The 21,073-nt window shown below is 37.2% G+C and overlaps 1 protein-coding gene across 2 annotated transcripts in view; it reads right to left on the bottom strand.

Annotated features, from left to right (window-relative positions):
- Window positions 1–21,073, bottom strand: part of LOC144959071 (inositol-trisphosphate 3-kinase homolog) — a 43,950-nt gene that overhangs the window by 6,620 nt on the left and 16,257 nt on the right. Inside the window, exons 3-12 of one of the 2 annotated variants that reach the window (XM_078891443.1) lie at window positions 16,390–17,650; window positions 10,533–10,617; window positions 9,109–9,261; window positions 8,225–8,297; window positions 6,423–6,558; window positions 4,446–4,502; window positions 4,042–4,095; window positions 2,277–2,396; window positions 1,148–1,257; window positions 203–266 (exon numbers count right to left, since the gene is read on the bottom strand). In XM_078891443.1, the coding sequence (XP_078747569.1) occupies window positions 203–266; window positions 1,148–1,257; window positions 2,277–2,396; window positions 4,042–4,095; window positions 4,446–4,502; window positions 6,423–6,558; window positions 8,225–8,297; window positions 9,109–9,261; window positions 10,533–10,617; window positions 16,390–17,184 (1,647 nt within the window). In that variant the 5' untranslated portion in view covers window positions 17,185–17,650. The remainder of the gene's footprint in view (window positions 1–202; window positions 267–1,147; window positions 1,258–2,276; window positions 2,397–4,041; window positions 4,096–4,445; window positions 4,503–6,422; window positions 6,559–8,224; window positions 8,298–9,108; window positions 9,262–10,532; window positions 10,618–16,389; window positions 17,651–21,073) is intronic. The other variant, XM_078891444.1, reaches the window with a different exon arrangement.

The raw sequence follows: 21,073 nt of genomic DNA, 5'->3' as shown, positions 1-21,073 counted from the left end.
CTGTTCTCATCTGAAGCCTTTCCATGAGTATTTTTACAAGCCCAGGCTTCAGGCAGCCCCAACCACTGTTCCCATCTGAAGCCTTTCCATGAGTATTTTTACAAGCCCAGGCTTCAGGCAGCCCCAACCACTCTCTACTAGTCCTGGGATAATCAATACTTTGCCAAATGTTCACCAACTGATTTCCTACACTTCCTCTCACCATGATGAGATTATCAAGCCCAAACAGGTATCCATCTTCATGATTTCCAAGCTGCCATGGGGATCTGGAAACAACAAATGAATTCATCTTTATTTCATCCTTAGAATTAATAGTTTTATTTGTAAAAGCCCAACTGTGCAGTTCTGGTCTTAGATCATGACAATAGCACACGATGGAGTCAATATTGTATGATAACGTCTCTCATGCAGAATCTATGAAATTAAATGATATTATGAAGATTTTCTCTTCACGACTGAAATTAGATTTGATTGTGTGCATGAGACAAAAATAAACCAGGACAGCTTTGTACAGTTTTACACTTGCAATTCACTTACACTTCAAAATGCTGTTTTCAATAAAGATCTGTAAAAGTAGGCATTAAAGTAGAGAGAAAAATACAAGAAAAAAAAAAAAAAATCCCCAAAAAACAGCCTGCCTAGACTGGGGATCGAACCTGAGACTTCCTGAATACAGGTGAGATGAGATACTATTACACCACAGGTTACCCGATAGTTGGAAAAATAAAAATGGAGCTTACACCAGTGCCTGTTCTCTAATTTTTCACTTTGATGTTTCCAATAAATGATATTTTTATTCAATGTCAGCGTTCATTGATCTAGTACGTGGTAAATACAAACAGGATCCAACTTTAGACTTTTTTTTTATTCAGGCCACACAAGTGAAACAATTTTGGACATTTGACAAATTGGAGTAACTTTGCAATGCCAAAAACATCGATGTGAATCGCATCTAAATGCTGATCTACACAATCATTGCAAGCTCTTTACATTCTAGAACTTTGTGTATGGAACAAGAGCAGACAAAGCAGAAAGAAAAATGCAAGAAAACAAATTCCCCTAATAGAAATCAACCTGCCAGTGTTGGATAGTCTGATATTTAGGGATGTAAATCCCCATCCCTGGACAGTTCTACACAACTTCTTACCTATGATTCAATTTGAGATCTGGAACGGGAATGGTTTTGGCAAAGTCTATCATCCAGGCACCAGCGTGATTGCTACTGTCAAACATGATAAGAAGACTGCTACCGATTATCTGGTGAAAATAACAAATGGGAGACAATAAAATAATCCACATGACACCAAAATGGCAATGCTCAAATGCCTCTTGACTAAGGCTAACAATAAAACTTTTTCCTTTTTTGGGCGGAGGGGGAATCTTTTAAAAAAAACATTGTGACTTCTATATTTAGTCTTTAAAAAAAAATAAGGATTGGGGGTCAAAATTGTTTGTACAGCCCAATAAAATTTTTTGGTAACATGCATGCACAGAATTAAAGGCAAATCTAAAAATGAAAAAACTATTTTTTACAGATTGATGCACGAGTAACTTCCAAAAATCATTTTAAAATTAAGGCTAATTCTATTACCTGCTGACTCAAATAATTATTTAGAAAATCTACCAGGTCATTATGATGGGCCATTTGACATTGATAATCACTATTTGGTGGCCCTGTTGCCAGATTCATTGGACTCACCTACAGACTTTATTACAAGACCGATTTTGATTGTTGGGGTCTCAAAAGATTGGTCTCAATCTATGTTTATTTCCACAATACAGTGGTATAATAATTATAATAGATTGTACAATGATTTTATCTTTATATTCGGGTTCTCCACTAGTTTTCCTGTTTTTTAAAGTAAATTTTCATGAATACTTAATATTCTTAAACATGCAGCTATGTGATCTTGTAGTGTGACACTCGTTTTCAGATCAGAAGGTCCTGAGTTCGAGCCTTGCTTTCGTATAGTTGAGTCCTGGAAAAGGCTCTTAACTCACATTCTCTCACCATACTCAGTTGTAAAATGAGTTCCTGGCTGTTTACAGTGTTGTCTCTGTCGTAAAAAATTGTAATATATCGTCTAACAGGCATCTACATATTACATGTTGCTGTTGGTCAGGGACCATTTGTAAAGCACTTTGAGCATGTTTAGTGGATATTGCGCTAAATAAAAGCTCATGTTTTGGGGTTTTTTTTCATGTTTTAAACTGATGAAAGCATCTGGCGTAGAATAACATTGCAAACATTGTTTCAACTACAACACAAAACCTACCTCGTGAGAATGGAAGAATGGAATGGCTTCAAACTTTTCTCGTATCTCTTTCAACCGTTCAAAGAGGGTGGGGATGACACACTCGTGGTGTTTGGTGAAAGATTGGATGAAATAAGACACCTGATTGAAAAAAAATAAAAATTTAGTAATTAAATTTTTTTTTAACCGAAAAAAAGAACTGAAATAATCTTTAGAGACAAGGTCACAACAAGTAACATCTTTGAATACAAATGGACTACAAAACATCACTACACTGCCCCATGGATGGGGCTACAATACATCACTACACTGCCCCATGGATGGGGCTACAATACATCACTACACTGCCCCATGGATGGGGCTACAATACATCACTACACTGCCCCATGGATGGGGCTACAATACATCACTACACTGCCCCATGGATGGGGCTACAATACATCACTACACTGCCCCATGGATGGGGCTACAATACATCAATACACTGCCCCATGGATGGGGCTACAATACATCACTACACTGCCCCATGGATTGGGCTACAATACATCACTACACTGCCCCATGGATGGGGCTACAATACATCACTATACTGCCCCATGGATGGGGCTACAATACATCACTATACTGCCCCATGGATGGGGCTACAATACATCACTACACTGCACCATTCATAGGGCTACAATACATCACCACACTGCCCCATGGATGGGGCTACAATACATCACTACACTGCCCCATGGATGGGGCTACAATACATCACTACACTGCCCCATGGATGGGGCTACAATACATCACCACACTGCACCATTCATAGGGCTACAATACATCACTACACTGCCCCATGGATGGGTCTACAATACATCACCACACTGCACCATTCATAGGGCTACAATACATCACTACACTGCCCCATTTATGGGGCTACAATATATCACCACACTGCCCCATTTATGGGGCTACAATACTGCCGTTTTATTAAAGAACACAGAATGTGCTATTTGGTTAACATTGCATATACTGTGTTTTTAAAAACAACGGCAGAATACATCACCACAGAGCTTCCTATCCAGAACCACAACTTTGGGGAACCAGAAAGGTGAAAATGAGAAATTTGGTATCAAAATGAGGAATCAACTACCGTAAAAAGTTTGAATATGAGTTGTTAGACTCATTTTCCATTGGGTCAAAAGAAAAAGGTCTTCTCACTCATTCCAACAGTAGACTAATCTATCGTGATGACTTCCTTCCTCCCATAACCTTTGCCATTGACAACAAAACCAGACTAGACACGTACCCATAGTGGCCAACTTTTCAAAGGGCTGAAATGGGACACGGACACCCTAACTCACAATACCGTCATGACTCAAAACAGTCGTACGTTTGGACTATTACTAATATATAATACAATCTAGATTTATAGATTTTTCTGTTCCTTGTTTAAACTTTTTAGTCAAAAAGCCTAATCCTGGGACATGCAAGGGTCACTTCCATTCACAGAAACATCTCCAATTTTTGTTTTTCTTTTTTGTTTAATTTTTTTCTCAAATTGCCAAATCGGGACCGTACCAATTTTATCAGGACAGTTGGTGTACCATATCTTGAATTGTTCAGCTCCAACATGACCTGAGGGAATACAAGGTGATCCACAAGGTCCACAACAAATAAATAAAGCAGACAGAAGATGGAAAAGTAGAAATACAAAGATAGAAAACAATAGAACTACCACTAGCCACAGTCCCAACCAAATGAAATAAGAATGCATCATTCCCTTTTCTTTTTGACTCACTTCGTCTTTTGATTTCACTTTCTTAAGATTTGTATTGGGAGGCTCACCACTCATCTGGAATAAAAAAATAAAAAAAATAAAAATAAATAAAAACCAGAAGAAGAGAAAGGAACATCAATTATAATTTTGATTGGTTTTCTGTATGAGACAAAGAGTGTGCCTTTAATTTTTTTTAAAAAGGAGACAAATTTTAACATGTAAATTAATGACATTTTTCAAATAAAACTTAGGACTAAAGCATTTTTTTTAAAAACAAAAGAACTAGAGCACAATATCCACTAAGCATGCTCAAAGCACTTAACAAGGGGTCCATAGCCAACAGCAACACTAAATATATGGAAAATCTAAACAAAATTTAACAGCATACCTTGTTGTGTAAGTAAGAAAACAAAATAATGACTTACTCTTATTGCTTCTATCCTGAAGCCCAAATTTGCTGTAGAGCTTTCATGCTCTCTGAACTGAAAGATGGAAATTAAACAAATATAAAAAAATATCATATTATCAATCTTGAAAAGTTCATTCGAAAAATCTCTGCAAAGTTGAATCTATTTTCCTCATCATACAGGGTGTCCATAGAGTCTTATCTGATTTCAAAGACTTATTTTGTCTAAAACCGTTATAGATATTTGCATCTTGTTTTTGCTATTTTAAAAGTCAAAATTATTTTGCCCATTATCCATCAACTCCTATTAAATCACCAAATTTATCAACATCAACCAAAACATAAAAGACATCATTTTTCTCTCCTATTTCTGAATGGCAAAAAAGCGACACAAATCTTTCTGTACAATGTGATTGCATGAGACAAAATGATCAAAGGTAATTCACAAGCTTTCATAGCAGACCATTCAATGAAAATGACTTTTAAAAAAATTATTTTTAAAAAAAGGATTATCAAAATTTGTTGAGACACATAGTGAGAGATTGATCACACTCCTGTGGTCAAGCGATTTTGTCACACTGTTGTTATTCCAAAACAGAAGAAGAGAAAATTGAGGTCTTTTAAGTTCATATTGATTTAGGTAAATTTAGTGATGTAATGTTGGTCTCTGAGTAATGGGCATAAATGTATGGCTTTTCCCTTGAAGATGGTGAAAACCAGGTGTAAATATCTATATTGGTTTGTGAATAATAAGTGTTTGAAATAAGGGAAAGACTTTATGGACAGCCTTTATAACAGGACAAACAAAGCAATACTGTCGATGCATGAGGAGGTCAAGGTCAAATGGTACTAAGTCACTTTTACATCATTCACAGAAAAACTTCAATTTTGTGTCATTTATTTAGTGGTTTAAAGAGGGGAACACGAAAACACAGCAAATGACAGCTCTACCCACGTTGGGAGGTCAGGAGACACCAGCCAGAAATCATGTGACTGTTTTGTAAGAGGACAATTTGGATATATATCATATTGTCAAACTAATAAAAATGACATTAAAATCAAAAGATAATGAAAGTTTATCATTTCATTAGTGCTCCCAGTTCCTGTCTGATCTAGCACAAGCCCAAAGATCAATACACGGCATCAGATGACAACGGCATTCGTTCATAGAAGGTATGAGGGGAATTTCAAAGCCAACAATAATCAATGCCACAATGTGTGTTGTGATGGTAAAAATACCGTCTGTCTGGCTTCAAAGTAATGTATTTATGTTTCTATCGGTGACTGAAGAAGGGTTTTGAGCCGGAAATTGTCCATGTTTGGTATTTTGTTCTTTTCTTATTTGAAGCTGTTATATTCGTTTTTGGCTATTACTTTTTACTGTCCACAGCTTCTGGCAGCTTTGTATCATAAAAGACAGTATCAGATTTTTAATAATACAACATAAAATCCAGACTCCCCAACATATGATGAAATTCGTTTAAAATCAGACTTGACAAATACTGAAGGAGCATGAAATACTCAATGACTACAGACGAAAAAAAAAATAAATGAACACTAGCCATGTGAGGACCTGACCTGATAAACAAGAACTGGAGTCCAGCAAAGAGAATTTATAAGACCTTGTACTGGATATCATGGCTAACTATCACTAAGTCTTGAGCATTTATATATAGCGCAATATCCACAAAACATGCTCAAAGTGCTTTAAAAAGGGTCCTTAGCCAACAGCAACATAATATGACATTTAGGACGAGACATAATGCCTGTTAGGCTATATTACAATTTTTTAAACCGACAGAGACAATGCTGATACGGCCAGTACGGTGGGAGAGTGTTACTAAAGACACTTTTCTAAGGACTAAACTAATGCACTACTCAGAGAGGGACTCGAAACTTGGACATTCCGATCCAAAGGCAAGTGCCATACCACTAGACCACATAGCCACACCTAAGTAACTAAGTAGGTAAGTAACAATCCAAAATCCAGACTCACCTGCATATATCTGAGTTTTGTGATGGCTCCCTGAGCCCTTTCTTCCTCTGTGGGAGCATTGGGGTCCAGGTTGATCATCTTCTCAAACAAGTCTTTTCGCAGTACTGGATTCTTTACCTCAGCTTCAAGGAATGTTCTGAATGGATAAGAGGAACAAAGTTGACAGCACTCAGCTCTTTGTTATTGTTTTTATACAGCCATTTTAATGATTAGTTCACACTAAATTCTGTCAATCAGTCTATCGAAAGAACAAAGTTGGCGTCGCTCAGCTCTTTTTTATTGTGTTTATACAGCCATTTTAATGATTAGTTCACACTAAATACTGTCAATCAGTTTATGGAAAGAACAAAGTTGGCATCGCTCAGCTCTTTTTTATTGTGTTTATACAGCCATTTTAATGATTAGTTCACACTAAATTCTGTCAATCAGTCTATGGAAAGAACAAAGTTGGCGTCGCTCAGCTCTTTTTTATTGTGTTTATACATCCTGCTGGATGATAAGCGCTCACTAGATTCGATCAATCAGACTATAGATGCTGTGCACTTGGCCAAGAAATTCACAACATTGCCATTAGGAAATATAACGGATTAACACACAAAACTATGTGTAACCTTTAACATTTATAGTCTGGTTAATGCAGTTTAGTGAGAATTACTCATACACATGGCAAAAAAAAAAACAAACAAAAAAAAAAACAAACAAACAAAAAAAAACAATAAAAAAGATCTGAGTGATGCCAACTTCATTCTATCTATAAATACAAACATTAAAGGTTACACATAATTTTGCTGTGAGTGTTTTACCTAAACGCAAGGCATCAAATAAACATCAGTTTAAAACGTTAGTCCTGTATGTAGTTCTGTATGGCTCTGATAAGTGGAAACTAAGAAGAAGAAAAGGAAGGGGATGCATCTCCAAATTAAATGCTTGAGTAGAATATTGAGAACAAAATGGCAACAGCATGTAAGGAATGAGAGGATTTTGGTGTGAGGGAAAAGGTGGAATTGATAGAGACAGAGAAAGTTAGTGTTTGGTGGTGTGAGGGAAAAGGTGGAATTGATAGAGACAGAGAAAGTGAGTGTTTGGTGGTGTGAGGGAAAAGGTGGAATTTGAACTGGTTTGGGCATGTCTTGAAAAAACAAAAACAAACTTGATCTTTTATATAGCGCATTATCCACTAATCGTGCTCAAAGCGATTTACAAAGGGTCCATGGCCAACAGCAACACTAAACATGTAGAATGCCTCTTAGGGATAGTACAATATTTTCAAACAGAGACAACGCTGTTAACAGCCAGGTTCTCATTTTACAGCTGAATACAGTGAGAGAATGTGAGTAAAGAGCCTTTTCCAAGGACTCAACTATGCGCCGAGCGAGGCTCGAACTCAGGACCTTCCGATCCAAAAGCGAGTGTCATACCACAAGACCACATACATCGCCACAGCAAAGAAAGCCACTTTTAAAAACCAAACTATTCAAACCAAATATTTAAAATAGAGATCAGGACCGTTCTAGTCTGATATCCAAATGAAGCAGGCACCAATACATAGTAAACTACCATAAGTATAATTTCAAAGCACAGTGGAATCTGCATAAAGTCAACACTCTTAAAAATCATCTTTTGCTTAAAGTCAACACGTCTTGCTGGTCCCAAATCATCTGTCCTTTATCTAAGAGTGTATTCCACTGATAGTGGATAAAGTCAACCTTGCTTCAAGCCAACCAAAACTATCTGGTCTGGTGGTGTTGGCTCTAACAGGATTCCACAGTAAATGAATAAGGCATCAACGCCAGGGTTCTCACCGGTGTCCCATCTTTATGTCCATTATGCTGGGATCATTGAAATGTTGCAGCAGATCTTCCATCTCTATAAAATCTGACCACTAGGTTAAAGACATTAATATTTATCATCCATATATTATAAATATATATATACGTGAATTTATTACAACCAACTACTATTCAGAGATGCCAATCTATTCTTTTTTACCTGACAGTGCTTCCTCCAAGAAATTGTCAAAAAGGAGGATTTTTTTAGAAGCCCGCCTGACATGCAATTAGAGCCATTTGGAGCCACTTGGGCATCAAAATTATGATTTTTGTTAAGCACTCCAATAACAAAAATTTTTCTTGAAATTTTCTGCGGATAATTCTCTTGGTTTTTGACAAGTGCAGATTTTTCATGAATCATTAAAAATGCGGAAATCCTCATAAAAGTGGAAAATAGGAAGCACTGACCTGAAATGAAGCGAATCATCACATCTCAACCAACAACAAACTTTGTCAAGTTTTTAAGTGAGCAAACATCTCACATCTCCTTTGCAAACGTATGGGACCTTCGTTGCATCAAGTCCAATAATATTCATTTATTTCTGTCTTAAGAAGAATGACCTTCAGTGACCTCAGTAATCTTGTTCCAAGACAAAGACAGAAAGCAATTGGAAAACATACAGAGGGGGATAGAAGACACAGCAAGTACCTCCCTGCCCACTATGGGAGGTCAGGAACCCCACCCAAACTTCCCGAATCTGACACTAAGCATTTGACTGTTTCCTTTTTTGCCAAATCAAGTCATCCCATTCCAAGGCAAAGACAGAAAGCATCTTCTCCGAAAACAGATGCAGGGGGATAGTAGACACAGCTGGTGACCTCCTGCCTTCATGGGCATTCATTGACAAAAAGGATACGTTCCCCTTTGAATTCCACTTCACGAAAGAAAGCTGGCATGATGGTTCTGGAATTGGAACAATCGTTCAGGGCTTGATAAGCTAGTGTTTCATAATTTTCTTTGGCAATGCGCTTTTTCCATATAGTGTTGGGTCCTGCTGGAGCAAATGAGCCTGGAAATTGGAAAAATATGAAAAGATGATACACAAGTCTGAATATCACATCAAAAGTAAAAGACTCACAACATATGCCATCCAAACTAATCATGCCAACACACAAAACTCTGTATAACCCTTTAACGTTTACAGTGTGATTGATATATCCAACAGGTTGATTGTTAAGATAACTAACAAGAACACAATCGTAATATTATTTTACAATTATGTGAATAAAATACTATAGATCGTAATGTAACGCGGCAGTGAATTACAGAACTTTTCTGTCAACTCTATCTTAATTTACACTCAATTTACACTTACTATTTACACTCAAAACTTGATTGTATTTCTACAGTCAAAACTTGACTGTATGTCTACATTCAAAACTTGATTGTATTTCTACAGTCAAAACTTGATTGTATTTCTACAGTCAAAACTTGATTGTATTTCTAGTCAAAACTTGATTGTATTTCTACAGTCAAAACTTGATTGTATTTCTACAGTCAAAACTTGATTGTATTTCTACAGTCAAAACTTGATTGTAATTCTAGTCAAAACTTGATTGTATTTCTACAGTCAAAACTTGATTGTATTTCTAGTCAAAACTTGATTGTATTTCTACAGTCAAAACTTGATTGTATTTCTACAGTCAAAACTTGATTGTATTTCTACAGTCAAAACTTGATTGTATTTCTAGTCAAAACTTGATTGTATTTCTACAGTCAAAACTTGATTGTATTTCTACAGTCAAAACTTGATTATACAGTCAAAACTTAATAATAAATAATAATAATGCTGAAAACTTATATAGCGCTATAACTCCGAGACACCAGACTCTAAGCGATGTACTTATACAGTCAAAACTTGATTGTATGTCTACAGTCAAAACTTGATTGTATTTCTACAGTCAAGACTTGATTGTATTTCTAGTCAAAACTTGATTGTATTTCTACAGTCAAAACTTGATTGTATTTCTAAAGACAAAACTTGATTGTATTTCTACAGTCAAAACTTAATAATAAATAATAATAATGCTGAAAACTTATATAGCGCTATAACTCCGAGACACCAGACTCTAAGCGATGTACTTATACAGTCAAAACTTGATTGTATTTCTCCATCCATCAATCTTAGTCTTCAAACTGAAGCAACCATTATAGTTGTGTCTCCAAAACTGAAGCAAACATTACAGTTGTGTCTCCATAACAAGCAACCATTACAGTTGTGTCTCCATAACAAGCAACAATTACAGTTGTGTCTCCATGATTCTGACAAGAGATACGTACCAGGGTGCCCGGCTAGTTGGATCCATGCATTCTTTCTATTTTTCACCAACAAAGAGCTGGCCGGTGCCGACAAATCTAAGGCTGCCTGTGACAGATGGACACACGATAAACAGTCAAAAACAATCATAGATGGGAAAAATAATAATTATAGTAGTAGTAGTAGTAGTAGTAGTAGTAGTAGTAGTAGTAGTAGTAGTAGTAGTAGTAGTAGTAGTAGCAGTTAGTAGTAGTAGTAGTAGTAGTAGTAGTAGTAGTAGTAGTAGTAGTAGTAGTAGTAGTAGTAGTAGTAGTAGTAGTAGTAGTAGTAGTAGTAGTAGTAGTAGTAGTAGTAGTAGTAGTAGTAGTAGTAGTAGTAGTAGTATAGTAAGTAGTAGTAGTAGTAGTAGTAGTAGTAGTAGTAGTAGTAGTAGTAGTAGTAGTAGTAGTAGTAGTAGTAGTACTAGTAGTAGTAGTAGTACGATGTAAGCAGCAGCAGTAGTAACTAGTAAGTAGTAAGCGGTGATTACTTGCGGTAGCAAAAACAAACAAAAAGTTTGGAAATGCCACATGTACAAGTGAGGACAAGCCTATCTATAATATTATAGGCATGCTGGCCTACAGGCAAAGGCTGGTGAATCTATTGTATTACCATCTTTTCCGTTTGGATCCTATTATTGATTATCAATTACTCTACTTTGATAAGGTTAAGGTGTAAAGGCAACAGTGATGTGGTGGAAACATGACAGACGTGGGGTGGGGAATCAGTTAAATAAGCAGACACAAAAGGCACAGAGAAATAGGGCAGAAAATTCGTGACGTCACACTTTCTCCAAAATCGTTGGAAGTGTGTATGTAACCCGTCTTTCGGAGGATTCATAATGAATAGGTTACACGTTGAATCAAAAGGTGGCATAATATTTTAGTGGCAGATTCTTAGGATCACGGGACGTAAAAGAGCTATGATGGATGATTTTTATTGACGGCCAGCTTATATTTAGAAAATAAGATGCCATCACTGTGAAAGCAGAAGATCAATTTCACGAGGTATGTATCCAATCCTCCGGAAGAAAGGTTTTACACTTCCAATTGGAACCAGTTTTTTTGTAGTTGATTACACCGCACGTTTGTTCCACATTCGAAGAGGCATCATTCTTACATATATTATAGAACAACAAAAAGCTCACATTGTAAATAAAACGCTGAAAAGATAAATTAACCAAATTGAAACATAACTAAATCAACCATGACCAGAGAAAGCCTCGAGCCAAATTTCAAAAGCCTTCATCCATAGCGGCCAATTTCCAAAGAGCTAAAAGTGAATACCCTAACATCAACATCATCGTCATGACCCAAAACAGCCGTACGTTTGGACCATTGTATAATATAATCGAGATTTAGACCTGTTTTCTGTTCCATGTTTTATTTTGCTAGTCAAAAAGCCTAATCCTGAGACATGCAAGGGTCATTTCCATACACATAAACAGTCCAATTATTTATGTCTTTCATTATTCCTCAAATTTCCATATCGGGAGAATCCCGATTTAATTAGAAGAGTTGGCCACAATGCTTAAATATGTGAGTGCTTCAAGTCTAGAATGAAGACAGAATATTTTAGATTAACTTCTCATTACTATTTCAAACCCACATTCTTCATATTCCGTCGATACCAGCACAACTTCATAAATCACCTACAGTTATAACTTAGTAACATCTAACTTCCTTAACATGTGTATGTCACCTGTCTTGTTAAGCGCCATTGAACATGCTAGATGGAGATTGGTGCTCTATAAATTATTATTATTATTATTATTATTATTATTATTATTATTATTATTATCATTATTATTATTATTATTATTATTATTATTATTATTATTATTATTATTATTATTATTATTATTATTATTATTATATTGAAAGACCTGTAGTACTGCTTCTGTTGTTGAGGCTGTTACGTCCTCTTACCCCCCCCCCCCCCCCCCCCCCCCCCCCCAACTCTTTCTACCTCTTTCTTGTTCAGCCATTAAAAAAAACCCCTCTCTCATTCTATTCTAACCAAACAACCCCCCCCCCCCCGCCACACACACATAACACACACACACACACACACACACACACACACACACACATACAATCCTTCCCTATGATGGGAATCGATTCCTTAGAGAGAATATCCTTATAATCGTGATGCCGTCCAAATCGACTCCATCCATCAAAGCACGATTTTCAAATCAACACATCGTGCAAGGTATCACGTTGACATTTCATATCCGTCGCTTTGGATTACAGTATTATTATGACAGACGTGATTCAAATAAACCGGCAATATTAGGTTTATATCCATAACAGCCCTTTTTTTGTGATAACCAGCTATTTCAAAACGATTTTAAAAAAATATAAATAAATAAATATTTCATACTAATAAAATTGTCATTCTGAGGCACACACACACACACACACACACACACACACACACACACCACTCTACTATGATGATAGAGCATCTACAAGGTGCCATTGCTACACACACTATTGTTATGGTAAGCGGTTTAGACTCTCAACTAATTTTAGTCTAATTTCAGCTTATTATATACGTATGTTTGGCAAATTGGATCTTTTGTAACACCAAAGCTCCGAAACCACTGAACCGTCACCAAACTTTCCAAGGTGTTTACAATTGACATGAAGGTGGTTTGGGTGTATTGTGAGATTGATTAGACATCGTGATGATTTTATCGAAAAAGCAACAACAACAAAATAGTCAAATCCCATTGAAAACAGACGCCATCATTGTTAGCACGTGGATTGTGTATCGACCTTACGGATAGCGAGAATGACAATGAGGTGGGAGTACTTGCATTGAATCGATACCAGTTAGTGGGTCCTTTCATCATTTTGAATAAAATCAATTTCTTAAAATTTTTAGGAACCTTTTTTCGTTTTGTTTTAAAGTTTTAATGGTTTTACGGCGCTTGCAACACACTAAGGTCATATCAGCGCCAGTAAAAAGGAAGAAAATGGGACAGTAAAAAGTTCTAGAATTACAATTAAAGCATCCAAGAATAAGGTATACAAAGGGGAATTGGTTCAAATCGGGAACATACGTAGATTCCAAGAGCTCACTATCAGTGTACTTAGTTTGAGATCACCTAAAAATCTCATCCAGACACAAGCACAGGTCCCCACGAAGAGGAATACACTCAAATGTTTACAAATCATATATAATACATAAACAAAACATAAATCAGTACATAACAGAGAGATGATTTACAATGAAAAAAATATCATCTCCCAAAACTAACCACGCATTTCACTGTTTCCCTCCCGGCCAGGGTATCCGGCCAAGGCCAGGACAAAACCAAGTAATCTCATTCCAAGACAAAGACAGAAAGCATGTTGGAAAACAGTCATAGGGAGATAGAAGACACAGTATGTACCTCCCTGCCCACGAGGTCAGGATCCCCACCCAGTGTTTTTTTTTTTTTTTTTTCGTTTTCAACATTAAATACGGAAGATATTTTCTGTATTTAATATCATATATTTCACTCACTATTAACGTAGAATTCTTTCTTTTTTCGGTTTTCAACATTAAGAAAGAATTCTACGTTAATAGTGAACGAAATATATAAGATATCAAATACAGAAAATATCTTCCGTGACCAAAAAAAAAAAAAAAACAAACAAAAAACTCCGTGGAATTCTCTTACGAAGACAATAGAAAGAAGCTGAGTTCAAATTGTATTCGACGCTTGAATCATCAAAGAGAACGAATTTTGTTTTTAAATGAAAGAAAAAAAAAGAAAAGAAAAGAAAAAAAAATAAATTGGATGGAGAAAGTTAAGGTGAGCTAAAAGCAAATGTTATGTAAGCATCGCATCAACAGTAAAAAGCGTGGCATTGAGTAAGGGGATACCAGTACAGAAAAACAAGTAATCACAGGCATGAATTTGAACGTTGGTTTTTTTTTGTTTTGTTTTTTTTTTTCTTTCATTATTACAACATTTAAGGAATGGTGAAGACGCTTGCTGTTTAATCTGGTAACTATCGTACACTAGCGTATTAAAATATTTGGCCAGAAAACTCTACTATGTCGACAACCCATTTTTTACGATGTATTTATCTTCCAACGGAAACTTAATAAAATCAGTACGATAATAAACCAAGTGAAATACACTTTCTCGTGCATAAAAATATGAACTTTCAGAAAAACATGTTTAAATCACTGTTTGATCGTGTTTGATACAAATATGGTACGAAAAGTGCTCGACATGTAGTAATGGAGCGAATTATTATTTTTTTTTAATATTTACCACTTCAAGAAACAACAACAGTCAACAAAACAACTTAGTCCTGACGATGGCAAATTAAGCCTGAAACATTAATGTAGACTGTCTCAAACATTGTGGTAAATATTTTAAAAAATAATATATATATATATAATTTTTTAAAAAAATATTTTTTTGGGGGTAGTCCTTCAGAGCCACTAGGCCCATGGGGTCTGAATTTAGCCCTGTTTCTTTATACGGATAAAAGCAATTGTTAGCTTGCTATCCGCTGGATAGGACGCTAGTCTATCGTATATCGCAGAATCGTATCGTGACTCGCTGTAACTTTAAATACAGTCTCAATAAAGCGTGGTTAAATCACTTGCTCACCTTCAGAGCCATTAATCCCATTGAATCGGATATTTATCCTCCTTTCTGCATCGTCAAGAGGAAATAGCAAGTGCTTGCTATCATTTGGATAGGACTCTAGTCTATCGCAGAGTACTTTCAGACAGGTCTAACAGACCCAGCCACCCTTACGGGGGTATTGACTTCACCCGGGAACTATCTCGGTTCCTTTGGGGGAGAAGCGATTGCTCTAGCTATGGGACCCCGGCCATTTCTAAGCTTCCTTCAATTCGTTACTTTAAAATCACACAATTTAGTCATTTCAGCAAAAGAATATTCAAATTGATGGCCAAAACGTGTGTGCCACAATGTGTGCGAACACAGCAAACAAACAAGCAAACAAGCAAGCAGGCAGAAATACGTGCACACAGCATTTTCATGTATGTATCGACACATTGTAAGAACAAACAATACTACATTCGTGCAAACAAGCAGACGGGCGGACAGGCGGGTAGGTAGATATGGGTAAGTGCGTAGGTAAATATGTAAGTAATTTGACGGATGATACGCAAGCAGAAAGACAGACAACAGACAGGCAAACAGACAGACAGATAGACAGACAGACAGACAGACAGATAGATAGATAGATAGATAGATAGATAGATAGATAGATAGATAGATAGATAGATAGATAAACTTAGTCACTGAGTGAGTGAGCGTGTGGAGAAAGAAGCAATACAAAATCAGTGCAATGTCTGCAGGAGAAACGCAATGTATACAACATAATTCACGAGGAGAACTAGCAACAACATGGTCTATTTAAAGAATTTAAAATGTAATAACGACGGTAATCATAATAACAACAACAATATCAACAACATAATAATAATAATAATAATAATAATAATAATAATAATAATAATAATAATAATAATAATAATAATAATAATAATAATAATAATACTAATACTAATAATAATAATAATAATAATAATAATAATAATAACGACGACTAAGACGATAATGAGAGATGATGATGATGATAATAATAATAATAATGATAATAATAATAATAATAATAATAATAATAATAATAATAATAAAATAATAATAATAATAATAACAATAATAATAATAATAATAATAATAATAATGATAATAATAATAACAACAACAAAAATGATGATACTGATACTGATGATGGATGACGATGGCGGTGATAACGACGACGATTACAACAACAAGAAGATGAAAACCAAACCCACCAAGACGAGTAGATTAGCGATGGCTGCCAGCTGACTGTTCTTGGCCTCGTTGTTGCTGCCAGTATTACTATTGTTGTCAATGGGGATGCCAGTTAGGCCAGGGTCACCACCACCACCACCACCCCCACCACTGCCTCCCGCTCTCAAATTGTTCTGGACGTTTTCTACAGTCTGAGAACACCTTCGACACATTCTCGAGTCGATCTCGGAAGACGGTGGCTGCTGCTGTTGGTTGGAGTTCGAGTCCACGTGTTTAGAACTGCACTTACACGGTTCTGAAAAGTTCGCCTCCCATATGGGAAAGACATTCGACCGTCCGAATCGCGCGTGCTTTGCTTCTAAATCGGACGAGTCCGTGTTTTCCACGGACAGCGATAAAACGTTTTTAACGGAACTCTGATCGCCGAATATGTTCGTGTTCTTCCCTTTGTCACCGCTGCTTCCGATGGAATTGGATTTGGAATTTGAGGACGATTTGGATTTGTTTTTGCTGGCGTTAGAAAACAGTTTTCCAGAGGGAGTAGACGACGTCCCTCCAGCAGTGGATCCGATCACGTACACCTCCCCGTCGCCCCTCGGGTGGCCGTCCAAACCTGGGAAAGCATCCTCACCTGCCCCCAGCTCCGAGTCTGGGCTAGAGCCGGAGCGAACAGTTCGATTCGACGAGCCGGATTTGGTCGATTTTTTGCATTTTCTACCCCGAGCGAATTTCCAAACCGATGAACGTTTCCGGTACTGAATAGACTCCACGGGGGCGTCTTCCAATTCCCCAGCACGACTATGTCGACAACCCATTTTTTACGATGTATTTATCTTCCAACTGAAACTTAATAAAATCAGTACGATAATAAACCAAGTGAAATACACTTTCTCGTGCATAAAAATATGAACTTTCAGAAAAACATGTTTAAATCACTGAAAACAAAATTCTTATAAAGATTGCACTCAAAAAACGATCATCCTATAAAACATGGCACGTATTTGGTGACTTGACTACATGGCCACGATGAGTTGATCTCAGAATAATCCAATTCTCACCCTTGCTGGAGGTGATTCCCAATGAATGAACAGCTCATCCATTCAGCAAGAGGCGGTGGCGATAGAATACAAGAAGTGATATGAGTGTTACAAGTGAACAGATTTGCCAGGGGTGGTGTGTTCAGTACACCCTAGATACTGATGAGGGTTACATCCGATGGCTTGAGAGTTCAGTTCGATTCCAATAGACCAAGCCAGAGAGAGACCACTACACATCAAGCACCTGAAAATTGGGAAAATGTCTTTTATAATAGATTTATAATACAGCCATTTTTTTTGTCTTCAGAATAAAATAGACCCAGATAACAAGCCTATTATTGTCACTTCACACTTTATTTTAGTTGTGGTTATTGTTATTATTATAATGGGTGTTGTTGCGGTTGTTCTGTTTTATTGTTGTTCTTGTGATTATTGTTGTAATTGTTGTGTTGTTGCCGTGGTGGTGGAGGGGTGATGGTTGCTGCTGTTGCTACTACTACTACAACAACAACTGCTACAACAACAACAACAACAACAACAACAACAACAACAACTACTACTACTACTACTACTACTGCTGCTGCTGCTGCTGCTGCTACTATTACTACTACTACTACTACTACTACTACTACTACTACTACTACTACTACTACTACTACTACTACTGCTACTACCACCTACACCACCACCACCACCACCACTACTAAGCGACTTGTAACTAACTCGTCAGTGAATAAAAATGAAAGGATTTTATACACTGCAAAATTATAGTACGTGAACACGTGTCCGTGCCATACAAGTCATCTCTCTCTCTCTCTCTCTCTCTCTCTCTCTCTCTCTCTCTCTCTCTCTCTCTCTCTCTCTCTCTCACACACACACACACACACACATACACACCCACCCCTCTCCAGCACTTGACGAAAACGAATGTCTAATATTATATCAAACTAGCATTGCACACAACATTGCATCTCACCCGTTAGATGCGGGATTTATTTGGTCGTGTTGCAATTGTCGGAAGGTACAATGCTATTTGCTATAGGGCGTTGCCGAACTGATGATGAGATTATAGGCGTGGCCTTGTTATCAATGCCGCTTAAATGCTCAACATATTAGATGAGAGATAGACGGATGGAAGGATGGATGGATGAACGAATGAAAGGAAAGCATTACTTTAAAAACTTGAGCTTAAGTTTTTATACAGGGCAATATCCAATAAACATGCCCAAAGCGCTGTACAAGGGAACCCGAGCCAACAGCAACATTTAACATAAAGGTCGAGACACAACGCCTGTTATACGATATTACATTTATTTTTCCAAACAGACACAACGCTGTTAAGGACCAGGCACTCGTTTTACACCTGAGTAGGGGGAGACCATGTGAGTAAAGAGACTTTTCCAAGGACTCAACTATGTGCCGCTCGGGACTCGAACCCAGGAGCTTCCGAACCAAAGGCAAGTGTCATAACACTAGACCACATAGCCGCACAAAGTGTGTATGACAAACATAAACTACAATATATAAAGCGATATGTTCGTGTAAGGTTTGGAATGACTAGGACAAGTGAAAAGCCGCGTGCAGTATTGTCAGGTGCCTTTGCAAAAATCCCGCCTACTTTATGCCAGAAATCCGCCAACTTTATCCTACTTCACCTGCGACATTTGCCCAAAATCCGCCAAAAATTCCGCCATTTGATATAAGACACAGAAATCAACAATTGTGTATTGTCTCAGAATTTAAAAAAAAATGCTACTTAACGCTACTCGTGTATATACAACTGTTTCCTCTTAAAAGGCATGAAGATTCGGAGTTTCGATTTTGTTTGAGCGGGAATTAGACTGTCGGATATTGTTTTCACCTTCGGTTAATTCTAATTAGGTTGTTTAATAGAGATCTAGGCCAACAGTACACTCACAATAGGTGCTTCTAAAAACCGCTTTAGAGGAAAAAAGAAATAATTAGACTTGATTGCAATACATTTGCTTTTTTAAAGGGTATACAAATCATCAAAAATCCGCCATTTTCCCCGCCACGCGATGATAAAAATCCGCCAACTTGGCAACACTGACCGCGTGTTCAACACGCCCAAGTATCTGTATTGTTCAGACGAGCCTTGTAGTTGTAGTAGTACGCTATTATCCAACAGTCAAAGACATCAATCAGATCGTTGAACGGAATGCCCTTGGAAAAAGCATTCAACACTCAATTCCACGGTATTCACACGGAGTGTACTCCAGTTTAACAAACAGAAGGGGGAAAGGGGGCGGATGCACTTTGCCCAAACTTCGTGTTATGGTCTAAGAGGGATAATTATATTATCTCATCCCCTAACGTAATTTAGAGTTGTCCTCATTAACTATGGTCACGTGCCCAAGCTCACGGACCTGGGTTGAGTATATTTTAGTTCAGTCCCTGTTCGTGTCGTGCGAAGAAAGGATGTGTGTGAAAATGGAGATGACCGGTTGTTCCATGTAGTTTAAAAATATATCTATTTGTTTAACTCACTCAATCCTAGAGATTTTTCAAAATTGGAAGAAAAAGGAGTATTAAAATGAGCATGTACATAGATAGTTTTATTCAACTATCATTAACATGCAAAAACTAAAAATCATTAGCTGTGATACTATGCCTATAATTTGTCTCATAAAAATGTAATAAATAGGCATGGGGTAAAAGTAACCCGAATAAACTACGGATATAGTCGGTGTTAGGGTTGAGTGAGTTAAGTGTTTGTAAGATGTCCAGGTATAGTATGCATCGTCCGTAATAAATGGTACATTGGTTTAAACGTTTTGAAAACTGTTTTGAAAGTTTCCAAGCATTCAACGTTCGATATGTTCTGTGGCAATTTAATAGAAGGTGGGGCAGGGGGGGGGGGGGGGGGAGAATAAACGCAAAAATTCTAAAATAAAATAGACTGGAAGGGGGGGGGGGGGGGGGGGGGGCGTCCATTTGATATAGTAGTGCAGGGTGTTTATTGTTCTGGAAACAAAATATCTAAAGCCTAGACGCAATTCAATAGCCACCTTGGCCCAACGATGGCAAAGTCCAGGGTCTATAATAACTATCACTTCACAAAGCCACTCACACAAGGGCACTAACTGAATACGGATGCTATGCGTTTAGGTAAAATACTCACCACGTATAATCTCGAACGTTTATAGCATGATTGACATCATTTGGTGAGAACTATTCATTCAAGTCCAGATGTCTAAAAACAAAATACCACCAATTTCGTCCCATCAATTAAACAGTAAGCAGAACCATTTGGCCCGCAGAGTCCCGAGTTTATAATACGCTGATCAATCGCAAAATACTTTCCATCCACCAGCTCTAAGAGTTGGACGGGGGGGGGGGGGGGGGGGGGGGGGGGGATTAATGGATGGATGGCTTTCCGAGTCAATTATGATATCTTATCACGACGTATAATAAATACTTATAATTTTGATTAAGATGGCCGTGGCCATAGAACGGCTGATAGAAAGGTAACCGCTTCATTACGGTTACAAAAACCACTAAACCATTAACGTCAGTCAAGAAGAAGCTGACGTATCTGTAGCTATCGATCTGTGAATCTTGTCTTTTCATCTCACTGCTTTCACGCCTTGCTGAAACGATGATTGATCGAACGAACGCCGACAGAAAAGAAGGAAAATACACAAAC

This window comes from Berghia stephanieae, chromosome 13 (assembly GCF_034508935.2).
Source record: "Berghia stephanieae isolate SIO BIC M18660-M18661 chromosome 13, UCSD_Bste_1.3, whole genome shotgun sequence".
Lineage (NCBI taxonomy): Eukaryota > Metazoa > Mollusca > Gastropoda > Nudibranchia > Aeolidiidae > Berghia > Berghia stephanieae.
The sequence above is the reverse complement of the archived record's forward strand: the minus strand, read 5'-3'. Positions and strand labels throughout refer to the sequence as shown.